At 30.9% G+C, this 26,324-nt stretch overlaps 1 protein-coding gene across 2 annotated transcripts in view; it reads right to left on the bottom strand.

Annotated features, from left to right (window-relative positions):
* Positions 1 to 2,667: 2,667 nt before the first annotated feature.
* Positions 2,668 to 26,324, bottom strand: part of LOC121124856 (FMRFamide receptor) — a 115,923-nt gene continuing 92,266 nt past the window's right edge. For both annotated transcript variants that reach the window (XM_071891142.1, XM_071891143.1), the window contains 2 exons: positions 17,257 to 17,346; positions 2,668 to 3,048 (listed from right to left, as the gene is read on the bottom strand). In XM_071891142.1, the coding sequence (XP_071747243.1) occupies positions 2,977 to 3,048; positions 17,257 to 17,346 (162 nt within the window). In that variant the 3' untranslated portion in view covers positions 2,668 to 2,976. The remainder of the gene's footprint in view (positions 3,049 to 17,256; positions 17,347 to 26,324) is intronic.

Genomic DNA, 26,324 nt, shown 5'->3' with positions numbered 1-26,324 from the left:
TTTTGCTGTTTAATGGAGACCATCAATAATTTTTTGTGGGAATGCCCTCTTTTAAATAAAAATATATAAAGACATACTTTCGCTTTTTGGATAACTCTTTTGAGTGCAAGCTCCAGAATGATGATTTTTTAACCTTATTTTTGCAGTACAGGCGGTCAAAAAGTTATTGCTATCCTTAAAAAAACACAGTATATTTTGTACAACTTAAGGCAAAGGGAATAGAAACACACTGGAGCGGTTTTAAATATAGTAAAGCTCTACACGAATGTTTGAAAATATTTATGATACATAGTATTTTTTCATATGGTAGCATTATTACATAGGGGATAATGTTCTGCTTAATATTCAATTTCCTTGTTTCAATTTCCTTGTGTTTTTGTCTTTTTTTGTTTAAAATCCGAAAATATAAGAATGCTGAGTAATGACCAAGAGAACAAAGTAAAAAAACTATCTATTTTTGGATTAATTTAAAAAATTTTAAAATTATAAGTACCTTTCATGTAATGAATATTTTTTTGATCAAATAATATTAAGCATTTTAGTAAATTAAAACATAGGAAATTTCAATCGAGTTTCGGCAGCAAAGAAACTATTTTGCAGAACTAAAATTTTGCATTCTCTTTTTCAACAGTTCGTATCAACCTTTTATCCCCAGTTATTTAATTAATTTCCTCAAAAAGTGGTTTACCTCACAAAACAGCCCGCTCTGATGTATATAAGGTTGAGTTGAATTTTTTGAGAGATTATCGACAAAGTTCAATGTTTTGATAAAAGGTACTCAGTAAACAGGTGTAGAATTGGGAAAAAATTTATAGAAGTATTCATTTTCTTTTAAAAGGAATACTTAAGTATTATATATTCACCTTAAAATCTACATTGTACTAGTCCATAAAAAAAGTATTTTATTAATTATAATTTTAAAAAAACAAACAAAACATCAATCAATAAATTCGTAATTGACGCATCAAGTGCAACTACAATTGAATATAGAGTTTAAAAGATTATGGAAAAGTAAAATTTGGTTCATTAGTGGCAATTAATTATTTAGATCAAAGTATTATTCCTAGTTATGTAATTATCAATTATACAAACCAATATTGTTGCTCATCTAGGCCTATAACAACAAAATAATTTATTTAAAACTGAAAGATGAACTATTTACTTTTCAAAGGAATTCCTTTTGCTTAAAAACGATTTAAAAAGTCGGACGTTTGTCCTTTCTAAGCTAAAGCTATAAAAATAAGTATTTTTCTACCTTTACAATCAATTGACGACTCCATATAAAATATAAACTCGTAATTGAAGTAACACACTAATTCTTGAGAAGTTTGTTTACTGATTTGTCTCTTATTTAAAAGTTGTTTCTATTTTTTGAAAGGGGTAAAAATACTCAACAAAGTTTTTGACTAATTACAGATTCATCATCAGTTTTTATATACTGCGTTAATTAGTTACTGAAGTGAAAACATTTTTGTTTTTTTTCTTGAATTTTGTAACGGGGATAAGCAAAGGCACAGAAATTGGCGTCGTCTTGTTGCAAAATAATACAACTCCCTAAATGATTATATTATTTGATATAAAATATATCTGTATCTGTAGGTATGTGAAAGCTATTTTCAGCATGCCCCATTATTTTTATAAACTACCAGCAAGAGACAGTCACAACCTTTTCTAGGTAATAAATGTGTGGGTTTTTTTTTTTGTCTACTCATTTCCTATTCAAATAATTGAATATTAAATTAAATAAGAATACTTTATTAAAATGTATATTTTATATCTAATTGTCAAACATCAACAAAAAATTAGTTCAAATAAAATATATATGTACGAATAACGAATATTACAGTATATAGAAAAATTGATATAACTCTTTTGGCAAAAATAATAACACAAATATAAACATCAATTATATATATTTAAATAATTTATAATATATCATACATATATTTAATAAATAATTATGGGAGAATTTAATGTAGAACTTCTTGCCAATAAGACATTTAATTGAAAAAAGTATATTTATTTCAATTTGAATATGATTCATGAAGTATTATCAAAGATTCATATTGCTTCAACTTCGGGATATCAAATGATAAGTTATTTTAAACGATTACAGTATAGTTATTATTGATTAATCTAATTGTGTTTCCATATGAAATAAAAACGCATACTTAGTCTCTTTATATTTTGCTGGTTCATTTTAGTGTTAATTTTTTTTTTTTTCATCATATTTCATTGAATTAAATTTGCTCCTTTCTTCACCAATTCAATCTCACCTTTATTTTGTAAGCAAAATGGAATACCTTTTTTTGTAGTAAATCCAAACATTAAATAAAAGTTTCGCCTCGTCATGCAAAGAACATTCGTTGACCAATATATATTTCTATTCATAGATGACAAAATTAATACTGGTTCGTTCCATTCATGGCACCTTAGTTGATAAATGTTTTTTTCCTTCAACTTAGTAAAATTGTATTTTATGATAATATAATTGAATAAACCGTTTAAAGCTTCATTAATAATTGTCAATTAAAAGTTTATTTAAAAAAATTGACAACAATAGAATAAATGGTTAATTTTCTGACTGGCTCGAAAATAAAAATAAGCAATTAGATGTTTGAGTCTTGTTGAAATGAATTCATGAATCATAATCAAATTGATTAGTAATTTCCGTCGAGTCATTTTTTTTATATTTTTTAGCAAATTACTGTGGCAAATTTTATATATATAATGAAATGGATGATAGAGTGAAATAATTCATTTAGAATATTTTGATCCAAGGTTTTAATTGTAGATTAAAAAACATTTAGATCATATGTATAATTAAGTGACAGATCCATGATCCATTAAAAACGAGAGAAAACAAATAGTGACAAATTTACTTGAACAAATTTCTTATTCCATATATGAAACACGTTATGATCGAAAAATCCTTCCCTTTTTTCCTTTAGTAGCTCCTTTCCAAGATGGTTCAGATTAAGTATGTTGATGGTTACATCCATTATTAGTTTTATTATTGTTATTCCTTAAGGGCTTATCATCCATGCCCTGAAAATGTAAATAAACCATTAAATGTTTGTTTACATTGCATAATATAAATTAATATACACTATATTAAACTTTAATAATGAAAATCTATGTAAAAAACAAATAAATAATTAAAAGAAATGCAATCAACGTGCCCAAATGAAGTATTTATTTTTTGGATACATAATAAAAACATAATTTGAAGCATCTTTATTTTTAAATGAAAATAACAAAACCTGTAATTAAGATTTGGAACACGTCTAGATAAACTTTACTGCTACTTATAAACTTGATTGAAACTTTCTAATTGGACTGCTGTGATATGAAAAAGTCTTATGATAATTATCTATTGGATTTTATGATAACCTTAGTGAGCTGAACTACAAGATAACAGTAACCAAATTGATAAATAAGATTCTCACATTTCATTTCATATATATAGAAAATAAACACAAGCAGTAAGATAATCACGATAAAAAACTATCATACATAGGGGTTCTTGTCCACTACAAGTAAGAACACACATCAATATCATCACAGAGTTCAGTTGTTTTGTCTTGGTAACAGTTCTAATGTTCCGATCAGTACCGAGTAATTTTGCTTTGTAGACAGATTTTATGATGAAAAAAAAGTTATCTTTGTTGTGCTTTGAGTCATTTTGACGTCGCTGACAAAACTCATGACATAGTTTCTGCAGTTGTTGCGAAAGGATAAGCCTCTCAATCCATTCGAGGTACTTTCTATCAGCCTTTTTTTAAACACTTGAACTTCAACTTGGTTGGTCTACTAATATGTGTCCTTCTGATTCTCTCCCAGTGGAAAAATGATTTCTGACTTAGAACCGTGGTCTTACTGACCTTTATGGTATTCATGATGTCGAACGTAGTCATGCCGGTGTGGAATAAAAGGCCAATTCAAGCTTTGTATTCTGTTATTACAATTGTCTTGCTTATTTTGTTTATGTTCTAAATATAGAATGAAAGCGTAGAACCTAAGTTTTGAGTTAAATGCTTGAACTTATTTATTTAACTAACTAAACGTGTCGAGAAATGCAATTAAAAATGGTCTCAATAAGTTTTCTTATACTGGTCTATAGCATTGGTAACATTTGGAAGTATTTATTTTTTATTGATATTGCAAAAAAGCAAACGCGAATGGCATTAAACAAAATTATAATCTATTAGAATGTTTTATTTTTTAAATAATATATTTATTATTTTACAGCCTTTTAAACATTGAAACTCTCAGTAAAAAAATACTCTATTATTTTAATAACCATGTTTTGCTTCTTAGACACTTTTATTTATCAAAACTTATTTTCGGTACATGTTTCCATTGATTATTGGCAATAAATAGAAGGATTGTAGGGAAGACTGGAATAGTTAAATCCCTTATAGTCTTTGTTGCTCAGACATGTTCTGGACTAGACATATCAATTTTGTAGTAAATTTTCACAAATTAATCACTTATTTTAATGGTTTTACATATTATTAAGTGGGGAAAAAAATATGCTGACTTCTTCTTTACATAGGAAGTAAAGCCTTTCCTTTGGTACTCTTAAAAAAGATATGAGTCTACATATCTCTTATTTTTAGAAAATTATAAGCATTACATAAAGCATATTTTGTGACAACTTCATCACTTTATCTAATTTGTCTATCTAGTATAAATAAATGTTTCAATCGTTCCTATTATTAACTAAGGAAGGAGGCAACAAACAAATCAAATAAGGTAAAAAATTATCACTTTGAATTCTGATAGATTTAAAAATGTCTAAGTGGACAATTTTTATCTTTTAAGTCGTGTGATTTTTAGGGATGATATTTTTTAGAGAAAACATTTTTTTTTATTGTTCGCATGCTTTATAAAAGCCCCATCCCTATTAGTTTTATGAGTGAATGTCTGTGAATGAGTGAACTTAATGAAGATACATGTTTTTTTGATTTCATTTTTTTTTCTCGGCCAACTGGCATTGCTTTATTCGATAAGTCTTAATAGTGATCAAAAATTATTGGAAAATTGAAATGGTAAAACAATTAGAGAAAAAAACAGTTTCAACAATATTTATACTAAAATGGGCGCAGTTATTATCAATTAAAAATGAATACATATACATACACAAAACTTAAAACAAAATAAGAACAACCGAAGATAAAATCAAAACAAAATACAAATTAACTTATCTTTTTTAAAAGTTTAATTAATAATTTGATCGCTGGGATGATGCCATTGATATCTAATTTTCCTGCTGATCATTTAGCGTATATCATCTGCAAAGTTTTGGTAATTATGCCATTAACCCTATTTTGCCCCTTCTCATTGTAGTGAGCAAGCATCTCATCTCTACCGATCGTAACTCCAAAATTCCAAAGTAATTCGTAGGAGATCCCGTCATATAGTTCCTTTAGATAAGCAACGATTCCAAAAAAGATGCTATGTGGTTTAACTTTCCCTCTTGCAGAAGATACACGGACTTCCTGGGTCACAAAGTTTTTTCGCTCCTACTTCCCAAGTTCCAGAAAGAAGTCAGTACTTAAATCACTTTTTAGCGTACGACATATATTTATTTTTAATAGCTTTGATGCTATTTTATGGGTTTTTTACTATGCCTTTTCTGATTAAATAGTATGTCTGTTTGCTCTACATAAATTTCCTATTCGGTTGGAGAAGCATTCCAGAGTTTGCAAAACCTTTTGGTAACTTGTGCAAGGATTATCCATAAAGTGGTCTTGCCTTTCTTTCAGAAAATTATCAAGGACATAGAACCAGGGCTCCTTGCATTTCCACATCTTTCTGACCCAATGAAAATTAAAAACCTTCCACATTTCGCCTAGGTCAATCAAGGATAGTCCTCCGCTCCTCAGTGGAGCATGGAGTCGGTCATAGTAAATATTCTTTTTCTTGTCCATTTTGAATAATGAATCTTTCATATGAGTTATTTTTTGAAAGGTTTTCTCAGTGAATGGTGTTACTCTTAAAAGATGTATAACTCTAGGAACAACATAGGTGTTCCAAACTATGATGCTGTCCCAAATGTTTAGATTCAAGCTTCTGAAGAGAGTGCAGGATCGCTCTATAGTCTTAAGAATCTCTTTGTTGTTCTTCTGGCATCCATTTGTCCCAACCCAAGACCTTAGGAGTTGGATTTTTGTAGAGATTCGGAAATATGTATGGCTAGCCTTGCCTTATTAGATTTTCATAGGAACTCAATTTTTTTTTTTCTCTGGACTCATTTTTAATCCTGAGGATAGGGCAAATCCTTGGAGAAAAGTGAAGGCTCTTTTCATTGACTTAGTGGTTTCGAGGGGACTTCCACACACAATTAAAGCCCAGTCATCAACGTAACATAGACACCTAGGGTTGTTAGGAATCGATGAGATACAATCAATTTGACTATCTTGATGAATTTCTTGCAGAATTCTATGAATGCCGATGTTGAAGATAATTGTAGATATGGGGTCGTCACCCTGTCGGACAACCCCTTTGTTCTTAAAGAATGTCTCTTGGTTTCCATATCTGACGACAATACAGGATCCTGCTAGAACTGATCCAACCATCCTTATCATAAGTCACCAAATCCTTTCAGATATAGAGAATGAACGATGTGTTGGCGTGATAGAGAGTTACAAAATGCCTTGCTTTTGTAAAATCAATGGCCATTATTGTCGTGTCATTCCGTGATTCAAGTATCGTTTGTACTGAAAAGGGGATGATGGCCATCAGTTACCCTTTCGAAAACCATATTGAGAAGGATGGATGTTGCCGTTAGCGATATTAATGAATCTGTTTTCAATTACATATGAACAGATTTTATAAAGAGTGTTTCGCATGGTCAATGGTCTATAGTTCTCAATATATCTAAGATCCTTATTAGCTTTTGGGGTCAAGACTATTTTGCCCTCAGGAAACAAACCAATACCTAAAACTTTTTCATAAAAAGTGAGAAGAACTATGACCAAATATTTTACATATTTCTTATAAAACTCAAAGGTGCAGCCTCAAGGCCCTGAAGATTTATTCCGTTTAGCGTATTTAAAAATAGCGTCTTCAATTTTGGAAAATGCCACATGTGTCTCGGTCTTAGCTTTGTCTGATATCTTGAACTAATCATTTGGTTCAGCCCTCAGGTTTTCGCAAAACGAAACCGTATTTGTTTCACATCTTGAGCAATTTTTTTATCTTTTTGAGAATCGTAACAAGAGCAGAGCTTAGAGTAAAACTTGTGGATCTCTTCGCATATGTATTATGGGTCGTCCGATATCAAGCTGATGCCGTGCATTATTATTTTATTTTTTTGGTTTCTCGATCTGTATTGTCTCATACACTGCAATATGTAGTGTGATAAATCGTCTATTTGATTAATTTTAAATTTGGTTCAGTATTTCAAATCATCCTTTCTGTAAATCTTGCCTAATTTAGCTTTCTTTTCTTCTTCTGACAATAAGCTATTGGAGATCGATTCCAATTAGTTCAAATACTCGCACTTCTTAACTGCCATAATAGCTCCTTTTTTGCCTACATACTCCTTTGACTTTTCGAAGCATTGATTCAACCAGCAGAAAAGGGTATCTTCCATTTTTTACCATGTAATGTGTTTCTAGAATGATTGATGTTATCACTTTATTAAATTCTGGGTCGTCTACTATGCTTGAATTAAGAATCCACGGACTCTTACTTCTTAACTCTTTCAACTCGGGATTTAATATCAGCTGGATAGCTTTATGGTCTGATAATTTAGTGTCCAAAACGTCATATGAGATAATTGAATCCTTCGAAAATCCTTTGATAAAAAACAAGTCGATTCGTGATGACACTGGAACAGAGTTTTTGTCTATTGAGAAGAAGGTATGACTGTGATTCTTCATTTCTCGGCCAACGTCCGTGAAACCAATGGAAGATATTATCGCGGAAAATATCTTTGTAAACCCAAGATGGGAGTTTGATGACTGGCTAGTTGTGTATCTATTCATTGAAAGCTTCACATTGAAATCACCTCCTGTTATTGAAGGGTTGTGGGAAACAATTGGTAATAATTTGCTTTGGTAAAAATATGGATCATCAATATTCGGTGCATATAAGCCAATTACATTCAAAGTTGAGTTTGGGTAGAGACAATTTACTTTTATTATGTTACCTTCAGGACACCGGAAGGGGACTTTGGGCTTTTATGAGCAAACTTACTTCCCGCTTTGGGTGAGGATTCTTATTGTTGAAGGACGAAAAAAAAAATATCCATGGGAGATAGAGAAGTGTTTCTCCAAGATACATCTGGTATCACATAGAATTATAATGTCTGGTAATTGAACATACTCTATTAGTCTTGCTAAGTCGTATTTTCGACTCAGGCTTTGTAATGAGTTGACATTGAGTGATCAATTAATTCTTTCTTTTGTTGTTTGTGACATGACGTACTGGGTGACAGTTGGGAACATGATAATGTTCTTTTTGAGTTTGATCCAGATCTAGATCGGGACGGTAGTATGTTTCTTTTTGATATAGTGCTAAAAGAGTTTTTGGCGATTGGCGAGATCAGAACTTATTTTTGACTTTGTTGGGGCCAGTGTTTGGCCTCCAAGCTCACCGGACCTCAACCCCACATACTTCTTTATGTGGAGTGAGTTGAAGGACACGCCAAAAGATCTTCCTGCCATACAAAATCCATGCTGTTGTCCAAATCCAACGGTGACTATCATCAAGATTTGTTCCCGTTTAAGAGGTCGAGTCGATGCCATTATTGACGCCAAAGGCAATAGTATCGAATAATAATGCTCAAAAATGATTTAGTGTTCATTTGCATTGACTTTTATTATAATCATTTAGTTTATTAGAAAGTTCATTTAAAAAAATAATTGTGTTTGTTGCATTCTGTATATGCAATACATACCTCCATCCAATGCCAAAATGACTTGTACTCTTCTCTATTGATATCTTGTATATATAATATATACATTACTTATACAAAAAAGAAATATAATCATACTTATAGATGAAAATATTAGAAAAATTATGGAAAACTTTCATACGTTATATGCCGATAGGCTTGCAAAATATAAAACTAAGTTATTTTGTCAAACCAGTAAGCTTTTTATCTATAAAAAACATATAAAAATTACCATAACTAGTATTGTATAAAGTAGTATTTTTTGTCCAATCAATGTACTCAAGTACTTATTCATTATATGTCTGTCCTAATTTGATAAGAATATATATAGTAAACATAAACTACTTATAGTTACATTCATATATTATATTCAATTAACTTTAGAATAGAGTTGAAGTTCCTTGAATTTGATTAAGATTCATAGTATTCCTATTTACTTAACCTGATGGTATGAAATTTGAAATTTCTTACAATTTATTCATAAGGAAATAAAAATATTGTAGATCACAAATCTACGTAGTTATAAATTTGGACTTGATGTGATACTGGATAATCTTTTATGATATTTTAGTAACAATTTATTAAAGAAATGAATGAAAATCGTGATAAATTATTTTGCAGTAATTGTTGGACTGCAAAAATAATCAAAATCTCAATATTTTTAATAATTAGATATATTTTAAATCTGACATAATTAGAAAAATACATTGGCGTATTTAGAAGGATGATGAATACATTGCAAATACATGTTCGACATCAAAACAGTTATTACTTACTTTTTTTTCGATTGGAATAACCTTTACTAAAGAATGGGGTCTCAAAACATAATTTACAAAAAACCCGATTTTGATGGAATCAAGAAAAGTCAACCAAAATCAATTAATGATAGGTTTAAACACTATACTTAGCTATATTTTTCCATTCAATATGTCATCCTTTTCAACCAAAAACAGTTTTTACTCGCTGGCGTCCATATTGGCCGCCCATCATACGTTTCTTATATTTTTTTCTTTAAAAAACACCAAACATTTCATTTTTTTTTCTAAGCTAGGTCATTCAGATCAATTTAATCATTTTTATGTGGAAGAAACTTCATTTATATACGAAAATATAAAAATAACTCTATAAAAAGTTGAGTTTTATGTATCAATTTGTAGTTGTATGAGAATTGTTAAATCTTACTTATAAAAAGCCTAGTCTGTTGGGGAAAATAGTTGCAACTAATTTGTCTAAATCTATTAGTTTTCAAAGCTACACAATTTTGAATTTTGTTGAACTCTATATTGAGTTTCTTAAAGAGATCCTAAATATACCTTTTTCTCATAATTGGTGAACTTTGCTGACTCATACGACTCTAGATATCCGGAATAAAGATTAATAAAACTCAAAGTGTTCATATTTTAATGGACCACTCAGTAAATAAGGGGTAAATGTATTGTGATTAACATTTCTAAACTTTGAATATACAAATAAGTCTTTCTCAATTTTTTATATTTTAATCAGTTATTATTAGTGAATGAAGCTTATAAAATATGAAGGGCCTATCACTAAAAAAGGGAATAACGACACCGATAGGCTTTTATATACAATTTCAAGAAGAATTGTAACAAAAATATTTTGATGTTTGGAATATTGTTTATTGAAATTTGACACGGAAAATCCTTTCTCATCTAGTCTCAAAAAAGGCTTTATAAATTACGAAAGTTTGATTACTTTCATAGGGTGTGTATTCCCATCAAGAGCGTTAATATCTTGTATAGTTCCTTGGGTTATTCATTCTTTTGTTCCACCTTCTCTAATGCATACTCTAATTTATGTTTCCTGTATCCATTTTTTTGAGATGATACTTCGTCAGTAATTAACAAATTCTAGATTTAATTAAAAAATTATCAGAGAATATTATTAAACTAAAACGTTATGCAAGTTTTTAGTTTATTCAATCACAATGAAAAATTCCATTTGCAATTATAAAATTGATTATACTACAAGGAATATAGTGGGAATTGAACAAAACACAAGTTGACGATATATACGACATTTTCATAAAGTTTGTTAATACGTTTCTCTCGAGGAGAATGGAATTTTTAATAGAAGGTTGTTATTCAATTCGTCAAAGAATAAAGTTTTAAAGGAATGTATCAATCAGAGAGAGAGAGTGTTAATAAGTATTTATTATATAGGTATAAGAAAAGAATATATATATGAAAAGAGAACATATAAAGTCATTTCTAGTAGTGTTGTGTCGGTCATTATTTTTTAGTCCAGTTTGTTTCACTCTTAGGACCGGTATTAAGAATGTCAGTCGTTAGGACTGTCAGTACTATAACTGATTTAACAAAGAAGAAATAAAATGATTGACGTCATCAAAGACCGAACTTAGTAAGTTATTAGGGGTGAAATGCATCATACTGAGACTGAACTAGAAGGACTGTACAACAGTAGTCCCGAGTGCGTGTACTCATGAATTGTAGAGAGTGACACAGTAGATTTGTTGAGGAGTTATTGTAGTAGAGGGTGGTCCAGACCAATTGGGAACTCTTTCAATGCTTATAACAAACGAACTTTAAGGGGTAGAAGAATACATATTTATTATTTGAAAGCTACATATAAAAACATTCAATTATTCATAATGAGATCCAACTTTCTTGAAAATCTTGGCCACACGGCTCCAGAAGCATTGCCAGGCCCAAGCAACGTTGTGCCGATCCAGCTTTGTCATTGTACCGGTCATGGAGGTATTCAGGGCCTCCACAGATGAATCACAGGCCTCATGCTTGACCCTCCTCCAGAGATATAAATCACATGGGTTCAGGTCTGAGCTGTTTGTAGGCCAAAAATCCGGGCTCCATAAGCTATGAAATTTTGTAGTCTAGACATCTTCCAATTTTTGGCCTTATGGGCCGGTGCACTATCTTGTAAGAAGGAGTAAATTCTTCCTACTTCATCCCTTTAGCGAATGTAAATTAAAAGTGCAAAATCTAAGCAAGTTCAATGCCAATGCATGATTCCAACAAGGTTGCCTGCGATTGCCAAAGCTTCCGGTGCCGTGTGGCTAAGGATTTTAAGAGAGGCGGATTTCATTACAAATAACTGAATGTTATTAAATGCAGCTTTTCAATTATATTTTTTTTTTGGTTTTACCCCATCTAGTTCGTTCGTTATATTCCAATATGGAATATCCCAATTAATCTGCACCATCCTGTTGGTCCTTGTTGCACTATGAATATATTAATTATGGACAATTGAGTCATTATTTTCTATGTCCTTGCTCAATATGGAGTGAGATTTGAGTTTATTTTATTGATTGTAGATAACCTATTAAACCGTAATGACAGCTAAGCCGTTATTCTCCAAAAACATTATTCCTATTGTCAGGGTTACCATTTCCTGTGTTGGTTCTTTTAATTTACCATTCCGTAACCGCAGATTATATTTCAAACGTCTCTAGGTATGAAATCTATCAATTACTAAGGGAAAATAAAGTTTGATATTACTAAAATACTTGCTTTAGAATTTTTAAGAAGGTATCGGAGGGTTAAATTAATTGATAGGTTGAAATACAACAGTACAAAAAAAAAAAATCTGCGTAATAAAGTAACGAATCAAATGACTTTATATATAGGTGATTTGTATACGTACTAGGGATTATCATTTATCTGATAAAGATACTTATCCAGGATTACATGGAATATTATCATGTACTCAAATAATATTCTACTGTTAGGAATTAAATATATACTCTGTTTATTACCTTGTAATATCTGAATAACGACCAACTATCAAATAAATTAATTCATAAGTAAACGATGTTATTAATAATAAGGTAATAATAGGAACGACTAACAGGGGAACCTACACACATTGAGTTGAAGAAAAAAAAATTATACGAAGCGCGTTGTCTATTGAGCTATGTCGTTATATTTGATTGACCTTCAATTAACAATGATAACAATTAAATAATGTATACTGCATTTGTTGGAACTCCGGTGTATCTATGCATGTCTTGATTGACACTCCTCTATCCCGAAGTTGTCTCCGATCTTATAATTATACAGATGTTCATTGGAGTAGTCTAATAGATAATTATATAGTATTTTAACAATGATCTGCATCAAATATATATATTAGGCTGGGTCGTACTTTTCATTTTTTCGAAAATCAAAAACCGGTAGTGTAGAGACGGCAACTAAAGTAAGCAGCGAAAAAAATACATGGAAGAAGATAATATTAAATTTGTCCATGACAATGTTTGTGATTCTTGGGCATCATCAAATTTACAAGTCCCTGAAGGGAGAGGTGCGTGAACTTGTGATGTCAACAGTGAAAAGATCTGCTTGGTATGCTCACAGTGAAATGATCTTACAGGTTCTGGGTTGCTCTGATGACCAGAAGAAGAGAATCATGGGAGTACAACGAATCCTGTAGGTCATGAGAAAGAGTCGACCAAACGGTGAACCGGGTAGCCTATCTGTTAGGATCAGAAAAACGCCTGCAATAAGCTTCTAGCATCATGGACTTGATCAACTGGTCAGGAGAAGTGTCAAAGCCACCTCTTACCTGCTCCTTAATAGCTTCCGAGTTGAAGGGCTTCACCCAAACCCCCCTATGAAAGTGTTTAAATGACCATGCACAAAGTTGTAAGAGGGTTGTTAAAATGGTCACAACAGCTTCTTCACAGTATTTCTCACATAAAAAGAGAGATGAAGCAATTAGGACTCAGGAAGCCAGCAGGAGACAGATGTCCAAGAATGACTCCAAGCAAGACCTGTATAACCTTCTAAAAATAAATAAACTATAAGAAAGATATACAGAAAAAAAAAGTTGATCAAAATGTAATTTAAATATTTTCATTATTTCATCAAATAAAATTTTTGTTAATAAATTATTCTGGAGTGTGATAGTTATTTTCTCTTATTAGATATTTAGAATCAAAATAAAAAAATGATAAAAAATGGTATCAGTGGATTTGCATCATAAGGCTAATAAATAAAAGTATATGTTTCCAAGTACTCTCCACACACAAGACAGTGTTAACATTAATGCTTATTTATCTATTTTAAAATACACAAATAACTAGATTAGAATAATTTAAACATTAAAATTTATTTCTATTTGAACTCTTTACATCAAGGACAAAAGAAATATATATTCCTTTAATGTTAATATCTATAAATGACATAAAAAACCCAGAACTGGAAAATATAAAAAAAATCTGCATTTTCTCTAATTTTTAAAGTTCAATTGATGTAGCTTAGGGTTATCCTATCTTTTTGAAAATTACATTTTGAAATCTACGTGAAAAAACACAATAAAAAAACTACCGGTTTTGATTTTCGAAAAAATGAAAAGTACGACAAACCTTAATATTTATATATTTTTTTTTCAGCGAAGTATACATTTGGAAAAGTGATTATTCGGTAAACTGTCCGTTCAACAAAGTGACTTACTGCAAAGTGTTCTAGAACCATTTTTTAATGGTTTATTGATTAATTATTGTATAACATCATACAGAAGTTGAGTAAAAGTCACTAAATTTAATCTACTTTTTTCAAAATTTTGCATAAAATGAGAATGAAACGTGTACAATAATGATCCTATTCAAAATGGAAATCTTCCCCAACTTGAAACTTTTATTGATTATAGAAGGAAAAATGTACCATAACATTTTTCGGAAATTAAATTTTTGAACACATCAGACCTCAGTGGGTTTCACTTTCCTATAAACAGTACATGTTTTCGGCCTTAGATCCAACTCTTGTGACTGTAGATAGATTGGCAAATCATATGACTTTCCAGTATGTTTAGAAGGGATACGAAAAATAACATGGTATGCCTGATAATTTGATAAATATTTTAGAGAATAACAGCTTAACTGTCGTGACATTTTATTAGATTAACTACAAGAAGCTCTGAGAGAAAGGAAATAAACTTAATGAGTATCTAGCAATGGACAGGCTTTACTACAAAGTCGATGCTCATTTCAATTCCTAGTCTAAAAAGGACCTACACTTAAAACTCTCTAAGAAGTCCTCACTACTACTCTTTGACTTTCATAAACAAATGCGCATGTGATTACTTGATATATATTATCTCTCTACAAATTAAAATATCATGATAACAGCTTTATAAAACAGAACTAACACTCCTCAGATTGCCAAATTTCAATAAATATCTCATCGGGAGCGTGAATTTTCTCGATATTTTATACTGGTCAGTGCTCTAAAATGTATATTTTCATCTACTAAAATACATTGAAAGTTAATTATTATTCAAGACCTCGAATGGTCTATTTATTTATTTTAGTACTTGTAAAATTTTGCAAAGGAAAATTGAGCGATGTGGAATATTGTCACTAAATAAGCTACTTTTTAGTTAAATTTGAATATACGAACTTACTTATAAATAAACATAGGATTTGTGAGTGATCGCTGAATCCCCTCAAAAAATTGCTCATTTTTCTAAAAAGGTAAAAAATAAATGAAAAAAAATTGAATTATAAATAGATTGTAGAATAGCTCAAATGTTCAAAAATCTTAAGTTTACTTCTAACTAAACCAATGAAACTCTTTAATTGTCAGAAATCAATATAGTTTTGTCTTAAGGAAAATATAGTTTTTTTAAATGATTTTGAATAGCTTACTTTTATCATTGAAAGGGTTAATTTACCATATGAAGCTTTTAATTGCATTATTTTCTTCCCCTTTAAATAGAGTTTGATTGAAAATATAGGAAAATGTTAAAAATTCATATTCGTCGACAAAAACAATCTCAATTTGGTTTTCATTTAAAATGTCATAAATGAGACGAATTTTACCATTATATTTTGGATTCAAAGCCTTCTTTGTATAAAATTTTATTTGTTCCTCCTAGGGCAAATTTTCGAGTAGCATGTATTTCTCTAAATAATATTAATAATTTCCTCAATTTCTAACTCAATTCGATTTTTTAAAAATATTACAAGCGTCCTAGCAACATTTGACAGGTTACATATAAATGTAACTTATAAAACAACCATTGACTGGTATAATCTATAATCAGATGAAAACAATTGTAGACATATACTCTGGTAAATTTTGGCGTACTTGAGTCAAACCAACTCCGGATAATGGAACTCAAAAACAATAAGGGTAGCAACTCTGTCCATTTTTATCTTTATATCAAAATAGTTTATAATAATTTATGTACCGAGTGTTCCATTAAAATCTGAAGACTTTGAATTTTAACCTTCAACGATATATAATTTATTAATTAACATTAGAATTGTCTGAACTCTCTTGATCAATAATGTAGGCGCCCAACGCAGCCATGATGGCTTTCAGGCGGCTGTGGAATGCACCCTCTGCGGATGTAGTCCTCTGTAAGGACGTCCCAATGGCTTTTCAGGTCTCGGTGTATGAATTATAGATCCAGAAGTCCTTCTTCTCAACATGGACCCAAAAAGGTGTAGGGGGATTAGAATCAGGGCTGCAGAGGGCCGGAAGTGTCATAAAGATTTCAAAATAACTCACAAGACTCTTGCGACAGAGGAAATAGATTTTTTTCATTGCTGGTGTCAAAACTGGCCTCTCCCCCCCCCTCACAAAACTCTTTCCACTTACGTCTTTGATAGCTCTCCGGACAGTCTAGATTTGCCTCTACTGTTTTTTTTTCTACTCCTGGTCAAGTTTGAACTTTATTACAAAGCTCTTCTCACTCTCCAACGTTTCCCGAATTGCTGACAGCGTAAAGGGTTGTCTTGGACACATCTAGAGTTGCTTAGAGGCCTTGCATGGAAATTTGTCGATCCCGTTCAAGTGTCATTTTATCGACTTGTACGTTAGCTGGAGCTCAGATTTGTTTTGTAGATAACTGTTTATGCTTTAATACGTATTATGAAATAATTTCAATCACTCAACATTCGTTAATGCTTGAATTAGTCCGCGTTTAGATTTCAATAGACCATCCGGTATAGGGATATGAAAAGGTCTTGTGATTTCCAACTTACAAGCATAAAATATTTTGAAAGCAATGATATCCCCCAGGAGATTAAGATTAGTCCTATGTTAATACATCTTTAAAATACTTTTTTATGTTTAGACAAATACATACATTCAAATTAAAGTCTTAATATAGGGGCCCACTCGTTTTTTTTATGGGTTATTCATCAATAAACCATTATGAATGATTCTTATTGAAAACCATGGGGCTTTTCATCAATGAAAAGACTCTCATATTCATTTTTATAATTTTATTAGCTATAGACGAAGCATAATTGATTTACTGTTTATATTATTATGGTTTCATATAAATCAAATCAAAACATAATAAAACATAGAATGAAAATGCATCATGCAAATAAATGATCTTACATGTTTTTGTGAATTAAGTACTTCTTTCGAATGATCATTCTGCATATCAGACATTTTTTTTTCAGATTCCTCAATGTAGCATTTTGTTTCCTAAAAAAATATAAATTAATACAGATGTAGTGCACCATCATTAAAACAATATTGTACAAAAATAAAGAATGTTCCAATCTATTTTTTTTACTTCATGTAAATATACGTGCCAATATTTTATAGACATCTATTAAAGGCTTTATATTCCAATTTTTGGATGATTTATAATATCGAAGAATTTAAGCTATAATTTAATATACTTATTGTCTTATGCTTAAAAGAATAGGTGTAAAAAAACATGTTTTAATGTTGAAAGAAAGGCAAAAGAAATAATAAAAAGGTTCTTTTATTTTGGACAATTTGATAAGGATGAGTCTAATGAAGTAACAATAATCTTAGTTTATATATCATTTTATTAATTTTGACTTGACACACCGCACATATACAGGGTTGTTCATAAGTTTTAAAGGGATTATTTTAAACGATAATTAATCAGACAAGATTATAATTAGGAAAGGGTTTTAAAAAAGTAATAGACTACTTTTGATTAATTACTAATTTAATATTACTGCTATTGTTAGTCTATATCCGATAAACAACAGTAGAAACCTGTACATGCTGTACCGATGTATTTTCCCAAAGACCCATCCACGCTTCTTCGATTGCATTTATACCAAATTCTGATAGGAATTATCGTTAGCATTTGACTCAAGATAAACATATACAAAATATTTGAAGGGGTTGAGATCTGGACTCCAAGATTTTTCTCAAGTAGAATTATTTATTTCCTCCATTCCTGAGATTTTCGACGATTATGAATTGTAGCTACATCTTTCTGGAAAAAGATGTTTATCTATTATTTGAGAAATGTTCAAAAATTTAAAAAAGAGAAAAGGTTATAATTTTGTTCCATTTCTCATTTCCACCCCTTCACCAACGGTGGTACAGTGCTTTCATGTACAAATTTCCTACAATTTCTCTATTTTTTAGCTTGTATGTCCTCTGTGAGTTTCTGACCGAAGCGTAGATTAAAAATTTCATGTTCATGTCATTCTAGACCAAGCTATGGATATATAGACATAATTCCGATTTCTGGTACCATTTTGGACAAAAGAGGTTAGTCTCAAAAGTTTACGACCTAACAAAAATATAATACCATTTTCTTTATTTTTTCTTCGACAAGGTCTCCTTGTAACTCAAACCACTTATTCCAGCAATGTTCCAATCTCGTTAACCCCTCCAAATAGTACTCAGTGTTTTGCTCTGATAAATAATTGTTCAAAAAAGGGATTGCCTTCAGCATTTTAAGTAATGATGCGTAGTATAATCCTGTAATTTTTTTTTCTTGTTAAAATAGATAATAATAGATTAAGCCCATACAAATTTTGCCCCAAATTATGGGACCCTTACAACTTTTGACAAACCTGTACTTACATATTATGTTGGAGGAAAAGTTGTTTTGCCCCAAGGTTCGAACAGGGGCCCTGAAGATTCGTACAAAGGGGACTTCTGTTTAAAATGTAAACGTGTAGGGGTGGGGGGGGAGATTTTCATTGTGAAGTTAGGGAAACCCTGGATTAAGAAATATTATATTTATCAAATTATAGGTCCCTGACAAGCCTAGTAGCGGACCTGGATCCATTATCGACCCCACTTCTTCCCTCTAGTTTTTATACTGTCTGGTGCCTAAAACCTCTTTTCCAGATCCATAAGAAGCCCTTAGCTCTATGGTACTCAGATCCAACTACAGCTCCTTGGCAATTTAAAAAAATCATTGGAAAACGGCTTTGTGCTATTGCAAAAAAAATAAATCAGAAATTTGACTTATTGACTAAAGCGAATTAATTTTTTTGTAATATATATTTTATTTTCTTTACATTTTCTATATAGGAGCAAAAGCACAAGAATCGAGACCAATAAACAATATATTGCGTTATTAGTTCCGGTCTTGGTTCGACTTTGTCGGTTTCGGTTCTAGCAGTTCAAGATCTGGAACTGCTTGAATCGCTAAAACCGTAAAACCGCTAAGGCCACAACCTTGCACCCATTTTTTAAATTAATCTTGTTGATTATTAGTCTCATCAGATCATACGATAAGGCGTTCTGAATGTGAGATTACAAACTATAAATATTTCCGGGCAGTAATGGACTTAGGCAGTTCATTTGTAAATTTTCATCGATTATGGAGGTTTCAAATTTCAAATTTTCACTAATTGAAATAGAAGAATACGTTATTTCTAAAGCTCATTGTGACAGGCGATGACAAATAGATCACTTACGTCAATGTCAAACGACAGAGATCGTAGACAAAAGCCAACCAAGCGGCCCACAACGTGGCCAAGCCAGGATTGACTGCCTGGTTAGTGTTGCTGTGTGTGTTTGGGATTGGCATGAAATGATCTACTATGAGCTGCTCCCCTATAGAAAAATCCTCTACCGTGAACAACTTGACCATTTGAAGCTGTAAATCTAACAAAAACGGCCAGCAATGGTGAAAAGGAGAGGAATCATGTTTTATCGAGATAACACCAGGAAGCACACATATTTGATAACGCTCCAGAAGCTCAAAGAGCTCGGTTGGAAAGTTTTTTTGTATCCACCCTACAGTCCGGGCCTGGCACAAAGTGACTACTACCTTTTCCTGTCTATACCAACGCTCTTAGTAGTACGCATTTGGCCTCAATAGAGGCCAGCGAAAATTGGTAGTCTCCTTTTTTTTGCCAATAGGGACAATGGCTTCTACGAAAATGACATTATGAAATAGGATTCTAATTGGAAACAAGTTATTGAGCAAAACAAGGCAATTTCTTTAAGCACGTTCAAAATTGAATCCATATATTGTTTATTTTCTGTTTACTCATTAGCTGTCAATAATATGTCAATATATTTACATATAAATATATTATACAAAGTTCTATCAACCAAATGAAAATATCCAGGGAAACAATATAAGCCATCTGTTTCTTTTATAAAATAATAAAGAAAATATAAGTTACATTTCTTTAAAAAAAAATACAACTTTGTCGAATAAATGAGATAATCCCTAAAGTTTCGTTCTAAACGTTTTAAATAATAATATAAAATTTGCATAATCGTGCAATAAAAAGAAAAAGAAAATGAAACCCAGTACATACATTACCTTTATTAATAAAACAAAGTTTGTCTGAATGTTTGCAGAGAAATAATTTTTGGGTGTTACTACTTGATATAAAAAACAACAATGTCGTAACGAACTGAGGTTAAAAAAATAATAATTATAGTTTGTTGTTGCATGCTAAAGAGTTGTTTAAAAAAAAATTACATATCTTTATTCAATACAGAAGTAATATTACCTCAACAACAACAAAATTGTATTTTTCTTTTTTCCTACTAGACGTTTGAGGAAGATTTTTTTTTTTCAAACCTTTTAATGTTTGATTTTTTCCCATCTCCAAGGTCTATAGACACTAAATTTATCAGTTATTTAGATTTTTGACAGCGGCTATGCCTGCCGCATGGCCTTGAAAATTTACTATTGGTGCATCTAAAACAAGGTTCAATAAAAAACGTGATTGTTTGTACTCTTTTGACTATAATTTCGCAATGGCTTATCCTATAGTATTGGCATGCGTATCAAATCAAAGCCAATAAACTGTGCTTCAATTTGTGTAATTATGTTATTAACCCTTTATTTGGGCCCATGGGTACCTTTTAGACAAGTGTACCTTACAAAAATAGAATATTATAAAATACTAAAATGAAAACAATAGAACATACAAAAAATACCTTGATTCTTAATCGTCTAAATTAGATTTCTTCACACTAATATATTTATTTCTGTGGTATTCCACAACTTGCTGTAAACAGTTTCTCTGCTCTTGGTCGGTGGTAATCCAAGTTGCAAAGTCCCTTATAATAAATTTTGAAGGCCCATGCGGCAGGCTTAGTCGCAGTCCAAGATAGAAATAACTGGTATATTTAGTTTCTATAAGCCTTGGAGAACGGGAAAAAGTCAAATATGAAAAGGTTTGAAAAAAAAGTTAAGATTTTGTACGGTGATTAAATCTAATGTAAATAATTAAAGATAGTTTGATAAAAATTGGGTTATACAAAGTCCCAGTTCACTCACAAAGAGTTATAATACTTATATTTTTTAATGGAAGCCTCATTTTTGAGTGTTTGCTTAATATTTTAGAACTGCGTAAACTACTTAATCTATGAAACAATAACGTAGCAACAAGCGTGGAACGATAACTCAGCGACTGCTTTTAAAATATGTAAAGTAAAGAGAATTTCATTTCATAATGTTGGTTTATTTTTTGACAATATAAAAACTCCCACTCGGTCCAACAAAAAAATTTGGTCTAAATCGGTCTCATATAAAAAATTGGTCTACTTGATAATATGACATCATATGTATTTGCAAGTACAATGACGTCATACGAACTTTGAATAGAGATAGTTCTATTTAATTTTGATACATACAGTATTTGTTCTAGAACACATCTTGTACTTTATAAATTTTCTGGAAAAAATCAATGACAGTTGATCTAGACAAAAAAGAAAGAAAGAAGGTCTCCTATAATTTATAGCCCTAAAAAATCAGTGAATAAAATCAGCCCGTTAAAAAAATCGGTCGACGTTCTGGACCAAAAATTGGTCCAAGTCGGTTAAGAAAAAGGACCGAATCAAAAAAAAAAAAAAAAAAAATTAGCGCTGGAACGATTCTCAACACTATTAATTTGATTATATGGACTTCTTTAACTATCTTGATAATGTCTTGTATAGGATTTATTTGTGTATTTAGCATTTTTAATCGAGGTTCAGTAAATTTAATAAATGGTTTTCCTTAAAAGTTGTTCCTTTTTCTTTCTTTCTTGGATTCTTCTTTTTTTTTCAATGTGAGGAGTGTAGCGTTGAACGGTAGCCACAAAAATTTAATATAGTTTTATCTACTATTTTATATAATACAAACAATCTCATCAAAACGTATATGAGATAATAAGATTAGTATAATTCCTACAACGTAAAACAAATTTCATTAAAAAATTTACCAAATATAAAAAATTGTATGTTTTGACTACAGAAATAGCAAATTATATTTTGTTAAACCCCTTTAACTGATGTTGTTTATATTAATTCAAGATAAGGATACATTTAATTCTCGTTTTATATGAATACAAGTATTTTTAGCATTTGAACTGATATTTACGAGTGTAAAATCGATGTAATAAAAAAATAGTACAAAAATTTAAAAAATATAATTATAATTACCGTTCCACTTTTTATTTTGTATTATTTCAGTTTTATTTCTAGAGTTTCTTTTTACCCATTTCATTAACAGCGGATTAAAATCATTAAAATAAAATTTGATCATTAAAGTACTTGATAATTTACATAACTATTTAAGTAATTATTTTAGACTTTCATTAGATCTCTGGGGTGTTATCCACCCTAGACACTGTATGTATTATGTTTTTGCTAAATTTTATGGAAAAATTATTAATTTATCATAATATACTTTTGTTTTTTGGAATGGTATTAACAAATTTTGATATATTTACTTTATCGAAGTTTCAAAAATGGTGTTTTTGCCCATTTTGCATTATTAATCCTCCCAAAATTTTGATATAAAAAGAATTATTTAAGTTGAGTAGCAAATGTTTTATTTTGTATATCTGAACATTTTTTGTTTGATTGTAACCTTAGTTAATAATTTTTTCCCACTAATCTTGAGATAGCTTTTACCTAAAGTAACATACAAATAAACTTTATAGCCCAAAGCTAATGCTATTGTGGTCTACGGAGGGCAACATTTTATAAATTATTAGCAGCTTTTATAGGTTTATAAATGTACAAAAATAATTTTGCAACAAATCATCAATAAATTAAAAAAGTACTTTTTTGAATAAATGCATATATTCCTTTAGTTTGACGTATGATATATATATATGACGTATATGTCCGCTGATAAGAAGGGAAAAAGGAGAATGCACCAGATAGTGTTACCTCGCTAACAAAAAACATACGGTATGTATTTTGTTGTCGACTGTAGATTCCCTCCTCTCACTTAGTACGTCATGGAAGTATCATAATTTATTCTTTTTGAGAAATAAATAATTAATAAATTATAAGTTATAATACGTTTACTCCATTTTCAAAACGACAGGAGTACAACTTCCTGTATCCTCGTTCTAAATATAAATGGGGTGTAGATTCAAATATCAGAATCCTTGTCGAGGCTGTCTAGCCTCAGGGCTAAAAGTCTAATAATTTTGTACTAAGCCATTCGAAAGAACTGACAAAAAGCTACTATTTGAAGTTTGTTTTGTTTTGTCTGATATAAAATAACCAAGGGAGGACTAACAATCAAAACAGCAGATAGTGTGCAGTCTTTTCCGCGCACAGGTTGATATCCAACAAGAAGATCTTCACATTGAAAGCTGTTTTGAACAGGATAAATGGATTGGATGCATCAAGAGCTCAGGTCGAGGGAACCTACAGAACTGAACATTCAGCTCAGGTCATGGTCCTCAGCGGTGTGGCGTCTCACAGCAGCAAGATCCCTGCTTACTTCTTAAAGGCCCTCAAGAAAGTCAACAGTCCACAGGGACAGCTATGTACTTACCCTAGATGGTGACCCGCCACACACGTTCGAAAAGGTGTATCATTTCAGCAGGGAGAAATTGGCTGCCTTTTGGTCTGCAGAATTCTTGTCTTTGTCCTCACTCAACGTGAGCCCCTTGGACTATTTGGTGCGTCTTCGAGGGCAAGACGAACAAAACTTCTCACCCGAATGTCGATGCCCTGAAGTCTATGATCACTGATCACGGAGGAGTAGAGCACCTTGTCCTCAGACTTCATCATGGCTAGCTGTACTTTTGATGGTCCCCTTTTTGAAGCCATCATTCATAATGAAGGGGGACATACTGAATGATAAGTGTAGAAATTTTTTGAATAACTAACTTTTGCTTTTAAATTTTGCTATAAACATGGCACAAATAAATATATGTCAATGTGAAAACAGCTTTTAAAATTTTCTAAATTTGGAGTCCTCACCCTGTATATGTATCCTGTCCTTTTAGTATTTATATGAAATTTTTTTGACTATTATAAAGAAATAAAAATATAAATCTACTCTTTTAATAAAATATTACTTGGCAATATTAAAATACAATATCGAATAAAATACTATTGAGGATTTTAATATTATTAAATTTATTTGTTTATGTAATTCATTTTCAAAATTGTGGATAAATAATATAAAAATGAGAATTCTAGGATTAAATACTATTAGAGATAAATTGCATCGGGTGTAATATACTTATTTGGCAAACTACCGGATGATTTTTGGCCTTTTTTCTATTTCTTTTTGGAGGAAAGGTTACGTGTTACAATAAAACTATCAAGACAAGCCTGTACTTCAATAGTAGCTTCTTCAACCTTCAAGCAATACTTCATTAATTACTTATATTTTCTTTCAACCATTTATTTTAACAATAATAAAAGCTGCATCCCTCACAATTGTCTAACAGTTGACAAATTTAAGCACGTATCGAATCAAAGTTGATAATAACTAAAAGTTGTATGATTTAATTCTAATGGTGCCTACACACTTTTGAGTTGATCTTATACTCTTGAAGGGGAGTATTGAAGAGTCAAAGTATTGTAATGCATTTTTGGTGTTTTATTATATCAAAACCTTATATAAATACACAAAAAGTATTGGTTTTTTTGTTTTCAAATATTTCATATATATAACTTGAGGTAATAAAGTATTGAACAATATTAATACATCAGTTATTTTTGATGAAAAAGAAATTTCTTTTTTTTTGCTTTATTTTAAAGCTTTATAAGAAGTGTTACAATCATGGGATTTCACCCAATTGAATATGCTCCGTTCTGTTTGATAACTAGTTGCCAATAAGAATCCAACTTCATAGTACCCTTTACGTAGAAGCTCTTGTCCTTATTGGAAAAACTCGTACAATTTTTTTTCACAGATCTATATAAAGGCCAACTTTGTAGTTCCAAGCAAGTTGGCCATAGACAGAAACAGGTAATGTTCAATTGGTGCCAGGTACGGACTATAAATTAAATGCTTAAGAACTTCCTATCCGAGCTCCTGGAGCTTCTGGCGATTTATCAAAGATGTCTGGGGTCTGAAATTGTCTTACTCAAACACAATTCTTCGCCTATTCAAGTTTGTTTTTGTATCTATCCTTCTGAACAGGGTTCAAAACAGTTTTATGATCCATGTGATCCAAACTATCCAAACTAGACATCTATAATAATAATTTGTGGAATAATAAGTTGTGGATTACTAGACAAACTAACCAAACTAGACATGATTCATTTTGCAATGAATCATGTCTAGTTTTTGTATTACTTTTTTTTTATACAAACAATCCATGATTCTGTTGTTTGTTTTTTTGTGTAACCAAATGCATTTTCTCGGTTAATTTATAAACAATATGATGTACATTCACGCTGACCCTATTGGGTATTAACATATGATATTGACAAAAAGTTCTGGAGTCAATTTTTTCCGGTTAATTTGATACATTTATTGTTGTAAAATGAGTTTAAAATATAATTATTATTTTAAAGCTCCATTTAATTAAATTCAATAATTCATAATGAGATCCCCCATTCTTGAAAACTTCAGCAACACAGTGCAAGATGCCTTGGCAGACCAAAAGCAAAGAGCAGAGGATCTCAGAACTTCTGGGTGCCAAAATTGAGGTGGCAGAGATTAGGGACATTGTGAAGTGCTCCAGAAACCCCATTTGAAGGTGGGCAAGATGAAAAAGGACGGACAAGACCTCTCAAGGAAAGAAGGAAGTGGGGGACACAACTTGAAAAGGGATTCTGAGTATCTGGGGGACAAGAAGAAGATCTTGTGTGTTTACTCGTTTGTGATCCTCTTTAAGGGGGTTGGGAATCTCTTTTGTTTCTTTGTAAAATATTGAAGTATGTTGTTGTTATTCAGATCGTGTCCTTAGTATTTGTAGTTAATTCAAAATAAAGTAATTTGTTAGAAAAAAAAAGAAAAAAAG

Source organism: Lepeophtheirus salmonis, chromosome 9, assembly GCF_016086655.4.
Source record: "Lepeophtheirus salmonis chromosome 9, UVic_Lsal_1.4, whole genome shotgun sequence".
In the NCBI taxonomy this organism is placed as follows: domain Eukaryota; kingdom Metazoa; phylum Arthropoda; class Copepoda; order Siphonostomatoida; family Caligidae; genus Lepeophtheirus; species Lepeophtheirus salmonis.
The sequence above is the reverse complement of the archived record's forward strand: the minus strand, read 5'-3'. Positions and strand labels throughout refer to the sequence as shown.